Raw genomic sequence first — 18,689 nt, forward strand, 5'->3', positions numbered from 1 at the left:
TGACTCCTCTTCTAATTTGAAGTACAATATTTATTTATCTTCCAAAAAATATGAAAACATTCTTATTTTATATATAATATCATACATACAATATGTATGTATGTATAATATATACAATTATTTTTTTTTTTTTTTTTTACCTTTTTCAATGATGAACCACCATATTGTATGTATATAATAATTACAAATATCCACATACTAAATGATTTTTGAAAATATTTATAAATCCTCACATTTTATTATAATTCTTTTTTTTTTAATTTTATTTTTTATGACTCTCTTTTAAAAAAAAAAAAAATAAATAAAATTATATATTAATTATAAATAATATATATATATATATATATTTTATATTTCGAAGAATATTATTAAAAAAAAGAATAAATATGCCCTTCCACCATAATAAAAAAAAAAAAAAAAAAATATATATTATCTACATATTATATATATATATATATATTATATTATGTAATAATTATATATTTTTAAATTTTAATTTATAATTTTTTTTTTTTCTGCTGTTGTTCTATATTATTTTCAAACATATATATTTTTATTTCTCATAAATTAGAAAAAAAATATATATATATATATATATATATATATATATATTTTATAATATGTAGAAATTTGTTAAAAATGTTTTTTTATTAACCATTCATTTTTTTTTTTTTTAACTGCTTGAACATTATTAAACTTTTTTGATTTAAAAAAGAGAAAAAAAAAAAAGATCTACATTTATATATATATATATATATATAATGAGTGACAAATCGCTTTTTACAGTTCCACGTTATTTGCCTGATGTAGATTTAAATAAGGATGAATATATTAATAAGAAAAAAAAAAAAGTGATAGAAGATGAAATAACTAAAAAGAATAAAGAAAGTTCTGTAAGTAAACCAAAGGAAGTAACAAAATATAATGACAGTGATGAAGAAAGTGATGAGATTATATATCATGAGAAATTAGACACAGACGAACAAATTTGGTATGCGAATTTAATAAAAAATAAAAAAAGTGATACCAAAATTGTAAGTTCAGATAATGAACTAGGAGAAGAGAACGAAGAAGAAGAAGAAAATATTATTATATGTACCGATTCAATATTAAAAAATATTTATCCATTTTTTAAAACTGAAGAAGATGTAACTTATGGTCGGCAAAAAAAAGAATTGAAAAAAATTATTAAAAATGCCTCTTAAAAAAAAAAAAAAAAAAATTAATTCTCTCTCTATATATATATATATATTTTTATATTTATTTTAAAAAATATATAAATGTTTTTGTTTTTTATTTTTTTAAAAACTTTTTTTTTTTTTTGTTTAAATATATATTATTCAGTATAATTATCCATTTGATAATTAAACAGTAATGTGTTGAGTATCTTATTATTCGTGAACTAATCACATAAAAATAAAATAAAATATATATATATATATATATATTTATATGTGTATATGTTTTTATTTATTCATTTTCTTTGCGATATATATCATCTGGTAAAAACATTATATTTAATCCATTATCCACATATATTGTCTGCCCAGTTATCGCACGACTCTCTCTTGATAATAAAAATGATGCTACAGATCCAATATCCGTTGATAATAACTTTTGACGCAATGGAGCATACTTTTCTGAATATTCTATTGCATAATCTATAAATGTATAATTTTGGCTAGCTGAATTTTTTTTTTCTTCTTTTTCACCTGAATTGTTCATAATATTATGAACATCATGGTTAGTCATTTTTTTATTTTGATTTGTATTAATTCCGGATGGATTATTTAATTTATTAATAGCAGTAGCTGCTCTTGATTTAAGTGGTCCTGCACTGATAGTATTAATTCTGATATTATAATTTCTTCCTAGATGATAAGCTAAAACTCTGGTATCGGATTCGAGTGCAGCTTTAGCGCTGGACATCCCTCCTCCATAACCTGGCACAACTTTTTGGCTAGCATGGTATGTTAATGAAATAATACTGGATTGTGGTTTCATAATATTGACAAAATATTTACATAATGATATTAAAGAGTAGGAACTTTTACTAAGAGCATCTAAATAACCTTTTCTACTTGTATTTAATAAATCTTTTTGAACTTCTTTAGCATTGGCTAAAGAATGAACAAGCATATTAATTTTTCCATATTTTTGATGTATTAAATTGGCTACATCTTCTATAGTATAATTCTGTAACATATTATATCTTTTATTATTTTTCGTTTCATCATCTATATCATTTACAGTATCAAAAGAAGCGTCAAAAGGTAGCATGTCTAATATATTCATTTTCTTATCTTTATCAATAATCATATCATTATCAAATTTACCGTTTTTATAATTTTTCATAAAAATATTATAAACAGGAGGCCAAATACCGAAAATTATTTTTACGTTTCTTTTGGATAATTCTTTAGCAATACCCCATCCATATCCATTTGTATCTCCTATGCCAGCAATAAAACATATATCTTCGTTTTTATTTTCTTCTTTTATTTTGTTTATGTTTTCTATTTCTTGTTCTTCTCTATCTATATGATGATTATTATTGTGTGTATTAGTCATATTATTTATATGTTTCATTTTGTTTCCTATAAATATATTTTGACGTTTTTCTTTTCTATAAAATGCTCTTTCTTTATCTCCTATCTGTTCATTCTGAAGAATATTATGGAATGTCTTTCGAGTGTTATTCTGAATAAAGCAAGCAATGGAATAAAAATGTAGAAAGAGGAAGAATAACCGTTGTGATATTTTATTCATCATACAAAAAAAAAAAAAAATATATATATATATGTATATGTGTGTATATATTTATTTGATTGGGTATATTAAAATAAACTAAAGGATGTGTTATAGAAACGATTAATTAAGTCCTTGTAATTTTTTTAGCTTAAAGGAATGACGATAGTAAAATATAAACACAACAAATGAATAAATAAATAAATAAATATATATATATATATAATATATATATGTATTATTTGAAGGATGTGTTTTAAGAATAGAGATGATTAAATTTGATATTAATTAAAAAAATTTGTTTTATTTTATACTTAATTATTTTAAAAAATATATTTTTACGTTACATTAAAAATATAAATATATATGTATTTATTTATTTATATCAATAATGGAATGTATGCTTTACATTTATATATATATATATATTTTTTTTTTTCATTCTACAAAGTAATATTTTTGTGTTTAATTAAAATATTATACAACACCAATATGTATTTCATACAATTTTAAAGGTATAATATATACATATATATAATCAAAATGTTGTATATATTTTTTACTATTTAAAGGAATACACATATATATATTATATATTTTATTAATATATTTTTATGTTATTAAGATTGAATAAGATCATGCACATGTCCACATGAATAAACTCATATAATATGACTTATTAATAAAAAAAAAAAACATACAAATGCCCAAAAAATATATATATATATATATATATAATATATTTATATGTTCCGTTTAGGTAATGTTTTTTTTTTTTTTTATATTATTTTATATTTTGATGTAAATAAAAAAATATGAATATATTCTCAGTCTTTTTATTTGATTTGATTTGATTTTTTTTTTTTTTTTTTTGTCATTTTAAAATTCTTTATACTTTTTAATTTCATTGTTTGATCATATTGTTCTTACATTTCTAAATATAATAAGAAAAAGGGTTATTTCATTGTTTTGTCTTTTCTCTTTTCTGTTTCTTCAATTTATTTATTTGTATGCATACATATATAAATAATCCATATATATATATATATTATATTTATATAATTAAAATATGGATAAGAAGATAAAAAGAAAAGATGATAGGACAAGTGTTAAACCATCAAATGTAGAACTAAGTCATATTTTTTTAAAGAAAAATAAAATGGATAATTATATAAATAATACTTTAAAAGAAGGATACAAGGAAAATAAGGATGAATATAAAAATGATATGATAGATTTAAAGGTATATATATATATATATTAATAAATGAATAGTATCATTTTGATATTTCCAGTTTATATTTTTTTGTTTTTGGTTTTATCAGATGAAACAACTTATTGAACATTTATATGAATTGAAAATGAAACTTGAAAAAGACAAAAAAAAAGAAAAAAAAGAAAAATACATTTCAAGGGATACTTTTTTGAATGAGAAAAAAAAATCTATGTCCATAAAAAACAAAAGGAGTGAAACAGATGAGAAAAATAACTATAACAAGATAATTATTCCAAAGAGTAACCAGAAGTAAAAGCAAAGAAATATCACATATATATATATTATAGTACTATTAAATTATTTAACATCTTTTTTTTTTTTTATTTTTTTTTTCATCAAGCATGAAATATATTCCAGAGGTAAAAATAAAGAGATACAAGAAAATATGATATCCACACATATATATATTATATATATATTTTTATTTTATTTTATTTTTTTTTTTTCAAGTTGATTAAGGCAATAGACATTTACAAAAATAAACATTCTGAAGAACAAAAAAATAGAATGGATTCAGAAGAAAAATATGAACAAATGATAAGGAACATGAAAAAAAAACATATAAATGAAATAAATGAAATAAAAAATAATATCCTTGAAGATGTTAATTTGTTAATACAGTAAGGAATATATATATTAAATATAAATATATATATTATACTGTGTAGAGACAAAGGTTATCTTTTTTTATTTTTATAGACGATATAGAACTATCTCATTACAATTATTAAATATAACAAATAATAAAGAAATAGAAAAAAAAAAAATCACTGAAATATGTGTAAATGCTTGTAAACAGTTTGAAGATGACGTAAAGGCAAAAACAAAAGTAAAAAAAAAAATAAAAATAAAAATAAAAATATATATATATATATATATATATATATATATATATATATATTTATGTATTTATTTATTTATGTATATATTCCTTTTGAGAAAATCCTTTATATAATATATCTCAAAATTTTTTGAACAGATATCTATGCAAGAATATAAAAGTCATATCATTTACTCAGTCAATAAAATAAAGGAGGAGAAAGAAAACTTAGAAAAAAAAATGTAATGCTCGAAAAAGATACAATACATAGATTATTGTATCAATTGAAATAAATATATATATATATATTTTTAATGTGTATATGTTAATTTTTTTTTTGTTATATCACAGGAGATGTATGCAAAAAAAACATGAAGAGGAAAAAAAAAAATTTACAGATCAAAAAGAAACAATTCTTTTGAAACATAAAATGAAGGAAGAACAAACATTAAATAAAAAACTTCAATGTGAACGATTTCTTGAAAAAAAAAATATAATTAATGATTTATATTCAAAGGTTGTAAACATAAAAAAGAAACATACGTATATACATATAAATAAATATATTTATATATATATATATATATATATATATATATATATATATATATATATATATATATATATATATTTATTTATTTATATGTGCTGGTTTTATCATCATTAATAATATACATTTATTTTTATAGGTTGATATACAAATAAAAAATTATGAAGAAAATATCATAAGAGTTTTTCACGATATTCTTAATAAGCATGATATTAAAATGGATGTTAAAGAATTATCGTCTTATATAAAAAATGCAATGCATGAATATTACAAATATGAACAAATAGATATATCTAGAAAAAACAACGTAAAAAAAATAAAATATAAAAAATAAAAAATAAACATATATATTTAATAAATGTAATTATATATATATATATATATATATATATTTTTAGGGAAAAAATGAGGAAGACAAGATTAATTATGCCTTCATCTCTACAAATAATTAAATATATATATATATATATATATATATATATAATATATATGTTTGTTTGTGTGTGTACTCCCCTTTATGATGGTCATTCTTTTTTTTTTTTTTGTGAAGACTGCATGGAAGGTAAATATTTTGTAAAAACAAGAATCAAGATAGAATAAAATACTAATATAGGTATTACAAATATGAGAGGTAATAATAAAGATTGAAATAAAATGTTGAATAATCCTACAAGTATATTCGAGAAAAGAAAAACTATCAATGTATTTTTATTCATCTTATCTAATATTTTTATATCAATATTTATTTTTTTTTTTTTATATCTTAATAAGATATCTTCTAAAGAAAAACTCAAGGCACATGAAAACAAACTCAATGATGTTATTAAAAATATATAATTTGCATTACATAATATACGTACACTATAATTTTTATATATATTAAGAATTATATGTAATATATAAAAAATAAATGATAATATAATTAATTTTATAATATAATACATGGTATAATATTTTTCTTTATATGTATTTATTATATAATGAATATATAAGAAATAATATACAATTTTTTTTTTTTTTAAATTTTTTTTTTTTTCTTCTTCGAATTGATTGTTATTATGATTTATTTCTTTATTAAAATTATTATTTGTATTATCTTGTTTAAATTCATTTATATGGTTATTACAATACATAGAACTGTTCATATTGTTTTTATTTTTTTTTGGAATATTCAAACTGGTTGTGTATGTCGTCTGATTAGTTATATATTTAAATAATGAGAAAGAAAATAAATATAAATTAATAGAACCGATAATATTAAATAATCCTTCTTTGTTTGAAGAAAAGAAATTTAATCTATCATTTTGTAATAATATATAATTATGTATATCAAAATAATATATGGCTATTTCAAAAATAGTTATAGAGAATAAACTAAAAAGAAAAATATAGCGTATCCTTTTTAATAAAATAAAGAATATATTAGATATAAGAAATGTAATACATAAGGTTAAAAAAAAATTCCAGTGTATTCCATATTCGCTTATATTATAATTATAATTAAAAAGATATATTCCTATAAATCTTGATATTCCTAATATAAATAAAATAATATGCTTTAATTCAATTATTCTTTTCTTTTCTTTTATATATTTAAATTTTCTTATTTCTTGAGAATATGCACTAGAACTTATAGAAGCACCTATTCCTATATCCATTAAAGTATTTCCATAATAATATGATTTACAAAAATGATTTGGAAAGAAATAAAAATCAACAGCAAAGATACATATATATGTCATACATGCATTCATTAATCTAAAATGTTTCAATGTATTGTGTATAATATATTCTTCTCTTTCATTTGAAGATGAATATATATTCATATCTTCCTTTTTTGAGTTGCAAAATATTTTATTTTTTATTTTGTCTTGCTTGATATATGTTATATTTTCTTTTATATCTTGCTTGATATATGTTGTATCCCCTTTTATATCTTGCTTGATATATGTTGTATCCCCTTTTATATCTTGCTTGATATATGTTGTATCCCCTTTTATATCTTGCTTGATATATGTTGTATCCCCTTTTATATCTTGCATTTCCTTTTTTTGTGTATGTTTAAATTTTGTGTGTTGCATATTTATAGGTATACCTTGAGTGTAATATATGAATTGAAATGTTATATATAAAATTAGACATGAACTTATCAACTTGATAATAGTTAAATAAAAATAAAAAAAAACAAAAAAAATTAAAGGAATAAAGACAATAAATAATGTTGTTATTATTTCATATTTTTGTAATAATATAGGGAAATATAAAAATAAATTTTTTTCTATATATATACATAAAAAAAAATATATTATATACATATATATATAAGAACTATTAATTATATTCTCTTTACTATTATTTATTGTACTTTTTAAAATATTATAATCATTCTTATCTAGTTTGTATATACAATTATTATAACATAAAGATATATAATTATTTATATCTTTTCTTTTATTTATTATAAATTTTATTGATGATTTTGTTTTTTCATTTTTATAAATTAAAACAATATTCTTTTTGAAAATCTCTACTTGTATTAGTTCGTATATTGGGGTTTCTTCCCTGCCATCTGATAGTGGCAATTTACAATCCTCATCATACATATTATTATTATTATTATTATTATTTTTAATATTATTATTATTATTATTATTATTGTTATTATTATTTTTTATTTTATTTTCATCTTTCCATCTATTCATTATCAAATTATACTCTTCTTCTTGGTCAACCCCCAGCTCCTTATTATATTTTAATATTATATCATAATATCTTCTTGACAATTCATATAAATACTTTTCATAATGTAAAGAATATACAGATTCATTCCTTCTTATTTCCTTTCCATATATAAATACCTCTTCATTCTCAAGCTTTTTATTTAATTCATGTATATATGAAGGAATGTCAAATATATATATTAAGTTAAAGGGGCATATCAAAAGATATGCAAGTATATTCATATTGTTCATTATCTCATACACATTTAAATAAACAAAAAAAAAAATATATATATATATATATATATATATATTATATATATATATATTTTTTATTTTTGTGTGTGTTTAGTTTATTTAAAAGGCGACTTTCCATTTTTTTATCCTTTTATTAAGGAGTAAGGATTTTGAGTTTTTTTTTTTTGTTTTATGATAAAAAATATATATATATATATATATATATATATTTAAATATATATATTATATATATGAAAAAAATAAATGATTTAAATATAATAAAAGATTAAAATATATCTCAAAAATGTATTATATATATTATAACACTTTTGTATTTTTTTTAAAAAACTACTTTACAACAAAAATTACTAAAGACTTAATAATTTTATATAATAACAAAGAAGAAGAAAAAAAAAAAAAAAGGAAATATTCATATATTCAAAAAATAGGACAAATAAAATATATTAAACAAAAATTATTTGTTTATTTTATTAATGCTACAGCCAAGAAATATGATGGAGGCATTGAATTAAGTGGAATAAAATACAATGGTATATAATCGAAACGCTGAAAAAAAAAAAATAAAAATAAAAATAAAATAAAATAAAAATAAAACACATATATTATATATATTATATATATGTATATTTCCAGATATACTTAATTATTTTCTTTATTTTAAATACCTTATACACCCTACGTATCTTTCCTTTTTTCTTATTTGTATTAATAATAACAGTAATCTAAAAAAATAAAATAAAACAAAATATAATTATTACAATGTAAAAATATTAATAAATGAAATTGTCCATTTAATTTTTTTTTTTTTTTTTTTTTTTTTTTTTATTACCTCTTGCTTTGCTACGTTTGGCTGAATAACATAATTGAACAGATACTTCTACGAAATTAAAAAAAAAAAAAAAAATAAAAATAAATAAATAAATAAATAAATATATATATATATATATATATATATATATATATATATATATATATATTTTATTAGTGTATTCATTTATTTTATCTTTTATAAAAAAACTAGGCATAAATTTACCAAGTGGTCTTTATTCATTTTATGAAAATGTTTTTCAAAACCAGAATGATACAAATTCTGAAGGAAAACAAAAAAAAAATAAAATAATAAAAAAATAAAAAAAAATTATAATAATATAAATATTATATATATACACACATACATATTTGCTTTTTACAATAATTGTAAATATTTATTTTACATTTTCAAAAGAAAAAGATTTGAAATATATGGAAGACTTTTCCTTGTATATGTCCATAATTATTCCTATAAGAAAAAATAAAAAAATAATAAAAATGAAAAAAATTATATATTGCATATATATAAATATGTATTTATGAATAAAAAAAAAAAATTTACCTCTATTATAACCGGGACGTGACAGTTTTTGTAAATACAAACAGAAAAAAGCCTTAAAAAAAAAAAAAATAAATAAATATATATATATATATATATATATATATATATATATATGTTTTCTTTTTTTTTTTTTTTTTTTTTTTGTTCATGTGTTTTATTTCTTACAATTTCACAATCCACTTGAGCTTTCTTCGATTTTGCTTTGCAGTTATTACAATTTTCACAAATTTTTTCAAGTATGCCCTATAAAAAAATAAATCAATAAATATAAATATATAAGTAACACACACACACACATATATATATTTATGTTGCTGTGTAAAATAACAAGTACATATAAACTTACCACATCATGCGTTTCTGTGTTCTTCAAAATTTCCTGCTCTGTATATAAATTTTCATTTAACTTTTGCTCATCAGATATAATTTTTTTGATCACTCGATGAACTAATATATCCGGATATCTTCTTATAGGAGATGTAAAGTGAGTATACAACAAAAAGGAAAGAGCATAATGATATGTACTCATATTATTATCCTTTATATATTTATATGTATGATACTCTGCTCTAACCATCTTTTTCTTCATATATGCTGATACAATATCATATATATTATTTTTCTTTTGTTTAAAATACTTTTTTTTCTCATCCAAAAATTTCATAATTTGTCGTAAGTCATGAAATTCAAAATGAATGTCACTTTTTTTTAATAAATCCATTATATCATTTATATCAATTGCATCATTTAAATTATGGGACCTAAATACTGATATGTCCCTATACTTACTAAAATATTGACGTATAGCTATTAACTTATTTGCACTTAACATTAATTCTTCTATCATGTAATTTGAAAAAGTATACTTCTTACGAACTATTCCTATAGGACTACGAGAATTCGATAATATAAAATTTATCTTGTCATTATTAAAAAACATAGAACCATTTTCTCTTCTAATATTTCGAGCGCCTTTTGTTATTTTATGCATGTCATATAAATGTTTTATTATACTAAACATTTCTTTATATGTTAATTTATGTTTCATATTATTCAAATTCTCAAATATTTTTAATAAACCATCTATACCTTCCTTCACCTCCGGTATTTTTAACAAATAAGAAATTATTATTTTTTTTTTTTCTTTCTTATTCAAACGCACAACATTATTATTACAACCTGTATCGCTCTTATCAGTCTTCTGACATAATGCAAAAATATCAAACATGTATCCATCTGATAAATTTTTCTTAATATCCTTACCATGTGTTTGGTATTGTGTATATATATTGTTTTCATTTGGAAATGTACGATTGGATGAATTATGTATATGGTCATGCAAATTATCATTTTGTTCATGCAAATTATCATTTTGTTCATGTAAATTATCATTTTGTTCATGTAAATTATGATTTTTTTCATGTAAATTATGATTTTTTTCATGTAAATTATGATTTTTTTCATGTAAATTATGATTTTTTTCATGTAAATTATGATTTTTTTCATGTAAATTATCATTTTGTCCATTCGAATCACCACTTTGGGAATTTTTCTTTTGCTTATTACCATTTTTATAAAAATGCAAATTTAAAAATCGTCTATAAATACTAGTTTTTTTTTTAGCAATATCTTGTGTTTGTTCTATTTCCTTATCATGATTTATAATTTCTTTATGTTTATTTTCTTTGATTAGTTGATTGATAGTATTGTCTTCATTGAGTGTATAATTATATTTGATATTGTCATTATAATTTTGCATTAATTTACCATATGTATGATTATTTAGTATATCATTTAATTTATCTTTTTTCAATTTGTTAATTAATTGTTTTATTTTTACATATTGTCGTATGATAAAATAGACTTCTTCATATGAAAATTTAACTTTGCTATTTATAATACTTTCTTTAATAAAAAAGGAGTTATGATCTATTTTTCCTGAACTATCCATATAAAAGAAAATAGATAAACACAAGCGATTATTAACTGGATCTAAACTACATAATTCTTCACTTAAAATTTTGGATATCATTGGAAAACATGTATGAGTTAAATAAATAGTCATGGCTCTATTACGTGCATCAATATCTAGAGAAGAATTTTCTTTGATAAAAAAAGACACATCAGTTATATGTACACCTACTTCATATAAATTATATTTATTCCATTCTTCTTTTTTCATTCCATTTATAATATCATTTATATTAATATATTTTTTACATTTCTCACAATATAAATCATGATCTTCAAAATATTTATATCCAATATCTTTATTGTATTCATTTTTGAAAAATGTTTCATAATTTAATGTTCCTCTTTTATTTTCATTATCAAAATTATTTAAATTATTATTATTTTTTTTATTTTTTTTATTTTTTTTATTTTTTTTTTTTTGGGTATTTTCTTCATGTGATATTTTTGGTATTTTTTCTTCTGTTTCGTCATCGTTTAATATTTTTTTATTCTTTAAAATAGATTCATAATCACTATTATCTAAAAATATTTTTTCAAACTTCAACATTCGATTTTTTTCTTCTATTTCAATATCTTCTCTTTTTTCATTGCTGTTTTCAATATGGTTTAAATTTTTTAAGTCTCGAATTAATTGTTGTTCTAGCTCATCTTGCATTTTTTCTTTTTCTGTTGTATACAATGAATTTTTTCCTCTTTCTTTAATTTCATTATCTTGTTTTGAAATAAAATTGAACATATCTTCATGATCTGTCTCACATGCGCTATGAGTATCATATTTATTTTTCTTGTCTTTTGTATTTTTCTTTTTTTTTTTTTTTTTTTTTTCTTTTTTTTTTTCGTTTGCATTATTATTGTATATGGTTAACATTTCTTTGTAAGCATCATCCCTTGAGTTATCTTCAAAGAGGCTACCAAAATGTTCAGTGTATGCAATTTTTTTTTTAATATTCATTCCTTTTACATGAATATTATTATTATTATTATTAATAATAATATTATTATGGTTGTTATTATTTCTTTTTAGTTTTTTGTTTATTTTTGTTCCTTTAGAGTCATATATATTATTTAATACACTTTCTGTGTCTGATGGTATTATGTCATCATATTTATTGGATGTAAAAAAGAAATCATCCACATCTTTATCTGTATCTGTATTTGTATTTGTATTTGTATTTGTATCATCGTTTACAATTTGATCTTCATCGACATCTTCATTTTCATCACTGTCATACATATTATTATATTTGTTCTTATTATCATTATAATTGTTGTGCATATCTTCATCACTATTTGTATCCATTTTATAATTTTTTTCATTAATTATATGATTCATTATATCGTTACACCTAGACTGATTTGTGTTTACATTTGTATACTTCTTTTTTGATGTTCTCATTTGCATATTTTGATAACCCATCAACTTATCATTATTTTTATTATGTTTTGATGTGCTGTTCATCTTGTCTGATAAGAAAGAGGATGATTGTGTATTATTATATGATTCTTTTTTTTTTAAGATATGTGTGGCATTTTGTTTTATTTTTTTATTTTTATTTTTTTTTTTATTTTTATTTTTATTATTTTTTTTTTCTTTTAAGAAGGAACCATATTGAACATTTTGTATATCCTTGACACATGTACTTTTCTTAAGATTTTGAAAAAAATTATTATCATCATCATTTTTATATAAAGAAATATTTTTTTTTAAAATTAATTCTTCAATATCTCCATTATGAGCTATTAAATTATGAATAATTTGAATGTAATAATTACAACTAATAATTTTTTTTCTGCTAATTTTATTAATATTAATAGCATCATCTAAATCTCTTGCAGTATCAGGATCAATTGTAAAAATACATGTATTAGTTAAATCAGTTCTTCTTTTTATTTGTTCAGAGATGATTTGTTTATATGTATCTTTATTTTTTAGATCTTTTAAATATTGATCTTCTAAAGCATCTTTCAAATTAAAATTTAAATTATGATTTAATAAAATTGCATTTTGCATATTATGAAATATATCATTCTGTCCAAGAATTTCTACAATTTTGCCTTCTGGATATGATTCATTTATATCCCAGACAAATATTTTTATATAAACTAATTGATTAGATATATCAGATATATTATATTTATTCATAAATTTAATAATATCTTCATTTAATACTTTTATTAATGGAATGTTTTTTTTAAATGGTATTGCTACATTATATTTCTTATTCTTTATCTTATCTCGAAATATACATACATATTTTATATCTGATCCATTATGTTCTTCAATATATAATATTTTTCCACATGTTTCTTCATCTGCACTTTTCTTTATTTTGATAACAACAGAATCTCCATCTAATGCTCTATTCATATCTCTTTTGCTTTTTATATGAATCTTCTTGTTGTCAAAAAGGATGAATCCATAGTCGCTTCTTCTAACATTAAGTATACCCTAAAAAATAAAAATAAATATATATATATATATATATATATATATATATAACACATTTGATATGTATTTAATTTTTTTTTATTATTATTAACATAAACACATGGAATATTTATGTTTATTTTATTTTATTTTATTTTTTATTTTTTATTTTTTATTTTACCCGTATGTACTTTTTATTTATTATTCCTTCTATTGCCTTCTCTTGAGTTATATATTCATCATATATACTGGCTTCATTTTTTTTTTTTTTTTTTCCTTTTTTTTCACGTGTATCTACTTGCATAAAATTATATTCATGATCTGGTTTTAATTTATTATTAAGAATATTATTCTCATCAGATGATGTATATGATTGTTTCTTTTCTTTCTTCTTTATTTTATCAAGACTTATATTTTTATTAGATTCATTAATTTTTTGTGCATTTTCTTTTATTTGTTTTTTTTTTTTTTCATTTTCTTTCATTTGTTTTTTTTTTTCTTTTAATTCTTTTTTTCTTTGTTCCTTCATTTCTATTTTTTTTTTTTCTTTGATTTCTTTTTTTTTTTCCTTTAGTTTTTTTTTTTTTTCTTTCCTATCTCTTTTCCTTTCCTTTTTTTTTTCTTTTTTTTTCTTTTTTTTTTTCATTTGTTTCTCATTTTCTTTATCACCATTTTGGTCTAGTATCTCTTCTTTTTGTTTGTCTATCGAGTGTTCATCTATATGAATATTTTTAACAACATTTGAAAATTGTTTATGCAAATTATTGATAGCATTAAATAAGTTATAATTATAAACAACACTGTCAGCACTATCTGTATTGGTGTCAGTGCGATGACTTTTATCTTTTGAAAATCTGGGACTTTTGACAGATTGACTCACATCTTTATCATGAATGATTTTATTTTTATTTTTATTTTTATTTTTGCTTTTATTTTTGCTTTCATTTTTATTTTCTTTTTTGTTTTTTTTCAATTTTGTATTATCTATACTAATAGATTCTTTTGTGTTATTATTAAATGTGTTCATAAAATCCTGGAAATAATTTTTTTTTTTTTTTTCTTTTTTCATATTCATTTCGGATGGTTCATCTAAAGAGTTCTCATCAGATGAAGAATTTTCTTTTTTAATATTATTTATAGATTGATCAGTTTTAATATTATATATTATAGACTTGTCTATATTATTATTTATAGATACATCATTGTCATTATAATGTGTTGTTTTTTTCTCTTCATCTTTATTTATGTGATCCCCATCAAGCACATTAACAAATGATGAATTCATAAAGAACCTTAAGTCGTTAATAAGATTATTATTTTTTTTATCATGAGAAGATTTTTGTGTTACACACATATTGTAAATATTTGAAGAATTGTCATTGTTTTTTTTATTATTTGTTTCAATAATATTACTTTTTTTGGGTATATGTTGAAATTCCATACTGTTATGATGTTTAAAATTTTGAATTTCATTTTTAATATTTGAATGCACAATATTTAATGGTGCATTTATATATTTTTTATTATCTATTAATATATCTTCTTTTATGTTATTAGTTTTTTGAATATTAATATCTTCATTTTTTCCATTCATATTGTAATTTATATTTACAATCGATATCATTTTATCCATATGATAATTTAATGATGAGAATAATACATCGGCTTTTTCTTGTATTCTTACGTTATATTGTATATTATTTAAAATATTATCACTATTTATATGATTATTTATATCTCCATTAATATCTCCATTAATATCTCCATTAATATCTCCATTAATATCTCCATTAATATCTCCATTTATATCTCCATTAATATCTCCATTTATATCTCCATTTATATCATTACTTAAATTTTTGTTTATATTATTTATATCATTTAATTTTAACATCCTCATAAAATTTCTCAATTTATTTTGAAACGATTCCTTTTTATTCGATGTCTCATCAGTACTTGTATTTGTTATGATACCATTATTTTTCATATTAACATTTTCATATTTTATTTCTTTTATATCTGATATATAATCTATATGTTCTTCTTTTAGATTTACTATATCATTATTAATAGATTCTAAAGGCAAATTAGCATTTTCTTCATTTGACAAAATATTAATTTTATCAATTCTTTTTTTTATTATTTCATTTTGTATTCTTAGATTATTCATATTTTGTTCTAGTGTAAATATAGATTGTCTAAGAATTTTAATTTCTTCATCTCTTTTTTTTATAGAATCATTTATTGTTTTGAGAATAGAAGTAAGATTCAATGTAGTATTATCTACACCTGTTTGTTCGTTTATATCATTGTGTATATTTAATAGATCTTTTTGAAGATGAAGTGTATTGGTTTTATTAGGTGTGTTTCTTGATTGTCTATTTGAAGAAATTGTGGTTAAAACACAATTTTTTTTATCACTATTATGACCACTAAAAATATTACTATTATTATTATTATTATTAATATTAATATTATTATTATTTTTATTTTTAATTTTTTTATTTTGTTGTGTATCTTCTTTGTTTGATTCTTCAGATTGTATTATCAACTTGCTTACGAGATGATATATTTGCTCATACTTGTCACAGTCTTTATTATTTTTTGGCTTGTTTATTAAATAAGATGCAAAGAGTGAGACACATAAAAGATAATCTTTTTTGGTTATTATTAAATCTTTGAATGTGTTTTCAAATTGTTGAGTTGATGGAATAGATTTAAATAAGTTTATTAACAAGGATTCAACAATTTTAATTTTTTTTTTTGAAAAAATATAATTTACTAACATTTCAATTTTTCTTTTAGTAACGATAGTATTACTTAAACAATTAATATCAACATTAGATATTAAGAATATTTTTAAAGTATTGAAATCGATTTTTTTTTGTATTTTTCTAATAATATATTTGATCATCTTTGTACTGACAAAATTTATTATACTAGGTTCAAATGTAGTTTTTCTAATCTGTTCGATTTTCTTTTTTGTGACAATAATTTTTAATAGTTCCACCACCATTTTTTTTTTTTCATCTTCTTCTTTATTGTTCTTTGGGTGGACGTCATCACAAGATGATAGAGACGAAACATCTGGAGATAAGATATATGGAGATAATATATCTTTATTATTATTATTATTATTATTGTTATTTATTTTTTTTTTATTATTATTTATTTTTTTTTTATTATTATTATTTTTTTTATTTTTTTTATTTTTTTTATTTTTTTTATTTTTATTTTTATGATCCTCATTTAGTAATGCAAATTTGTTTGGAAATTTTAATATGGTGTGTTCTACATTTTGATTATCCTTAAAAACTATATTATCATCATGATTGTTATTATTAATATCTTTAAAATTCATAGAAATTTTTATTTTATCTTTATTATAATTAATATATTTTGGAAGAATATTTTTTTCTACTTTTTTAACAATCTTAGAAAGATGTGATTTAGAGACATCATTAGAAATATTTTTATTTTTTTTAATCACATCATTATTATTATCATCATCATTATTTTTATCATCATCATTATTATTATCATCATCATCATTATTATTGTTGTTGTTAATTTGATTGTTTGTTAGTATTATTTTCTCTTTTTCATATAATTTAGCTATTTCTTTTTTAAAAAAAATATAAGAAAATTCACCCCTGTTCTTTTTTTTCTTTGTCCTTTTTATTTTTTTATGTACGCTGTGTGTTCTTAACTCGTTCATGCTATATATGCATATATATATATATATATAAATATAAATATAAATATAAATATAAATATGTATTTATTTGAATATATAAATATATATATATATTATATATGTGTTTGTTTTTTTTTTTAATATTTAAACTTATACTTTATTTATTATTGTGTACTTTTTTTTATGTATCATGTTTATAACACCAGAAATATATAATTAAACATATAAATAAATATATATATATATATATATATATATATATATATATATATTTTTATTTATTTGCAATATATTCCTATTTGTATCTTTTTATATTATATAATATTTTATTATTTTTTTTTTTTTTTTTTGTTGTACAATTTTTATAATAGTATTCCAAAAATGTAATACTCATCCATTTTGTTTTATTTTTTTTTTGTTGTTTTTTTTTATTTTTTTTTTTTAATTTTTTAATTTAAATTTATAAAAATTTTTATTTTTATCATATTGTCAAGAAGAAATATATACATATATTTTTTTTTTTTGATTAAATCGTGACAATATATATATTATATATATATATAACATTTTTATTATACGTATATTAATATAATAATATTATTATTATATATATGTTAAAAAAATATAAATATATATTTAAATATCATATATTTATTATTTTTTATTTACTTTAAAATAGATATCATTAGTAATATTTTTTTAAAAAATCATAAATATTATTTTATATTATGTATTATAATTGAATTTTTTTTTTTTTTTTTTAATTGGATACCCATATTTTATATGATATGATGAAAATATGGCACATATGATAATATATAAAAAAAAAAATATATATATATAATA

The 18,689-nt window shown here is 18.9% G+C and overlaps 5 protein-coding genes across 5 annotated transcripts; 2 read left to right on the forward strand and 3 right to left on the reverse strand.

The window, feature by feature from the left end:
- Positions 1–761: 761 nt before the first annotated feature.
- Positions 762–1,205, forward strand: PADL01_0613300 (conserved Plasmodium protein, unknown function; the record flags this gene model as incomplete). Its single annotated transcript, XM_028680863.1, has 1 exon — positions 762–1,205. The coding sequence occupies one exon, from the start codon at positions 762–764 to the stop codon at positions 1,203–1,205; it is 444 nt and encodes a 147-aa protein (XP_028537298.1).
- Positions 1,206–1,470: 265 nt separating this feature from the next.
- PADL01_0613400 (enoyl-acyl carrier reductase) lies at positions 1,471–2,769 on the reverse strand (the record flags this gene model as incomplete). The annotated part of the gene is made up of 1 exon (XM_028680864.1): positions 1,471–2,769. One exon carries the CDS (start codon positions 2,767–2,769, stop codon positions 1,471–1,473), a length of 1,299 nt encoding a protein of 432 aa, XP_028537299.1.
- A 1,048-nt stretch (positions 2,770–3,817) lies between these two features.
- Positions 3,818–5,846, forward strand: PADL01_0613500 (conserved Plasmodium protein, unknown function; the record flags this gene model as incomplete). Its single annotated transcript, XM_028680865.1, has 9 exons — positions 3,818–3,991; positions 4,074–4,273; positions 4,365–4,383; positions 4,475–4,644; positions 4,733–4,853; positions 5,004–5,086; positions 5,196–5,361; positions 5,534–5,701; positions 5,793–5,846. 9 exons carry the CDS (start codon positions 3,818–3,820, stop codon positions 5,844–5,846), a joined length of 1,155 nt encoding a protein of 384 aa, XP_028537300.1.
- Positions 5,847–5,918: 72 nt separating this feature from the next.
- PADL01_0613600 (GPI-anchored wall transfer protein 1, putative) lies at positions 5,919–8,366 on the reverse strand (the record flags this gene model as incomplete). The annotated part of the gene is made up of 1 exon (XM_028680866.1): positions 5,919–8,366. One exon carries the CDS (start codon positions 8,364–8,366, stop codon positions 5,919–5,921), a length of 2,448 nt encoding a protein of 815 aa, XP_028537301.1.
- Positions 8,367–8,834: 468 nt separating this feature from the next.
- On the reverse strand, positions 8,835–17,864 carry PADL01_0613700 (ribonuclease, putative; the record flags this gene model as incomplete). The annotated part of the gene is made up of 9 exons (XM_028680867.1): positions 8,835–8,918; positions 9,038–9,094; positions 9,202–9,249; positions 9,406–9,462; positions 9,587–9,651; positions 9,745–9,796; positions 9,910–9,987; positions 10,091–14,167; positions 14,328–17,864. The coding sequence occupies 9 exons, from the start codon at positions 17,862–17,864 to the stop codon at positions 8,835–8,837; spliced, it is 8,055 nt and encodes a 2,684-aa protein (XP_028537302.1).
- Positions 17,865–18,689: the final 825 nt, after the last annotated feature.

This window comes from Plasmodium sp. gorilla clade G2 (assembly GCF_900097015.1).
Source record: "Plasmodium sp. gorilla clade G2 genome assembly, chromosome: 6".
Lineage (NCBI taxonomy): Eukaryota > Apicomplexa > Aconoidasida > Haemosporida > Plasmodiidae > Plasmodium > Plasmodium adleri (nom. inval.).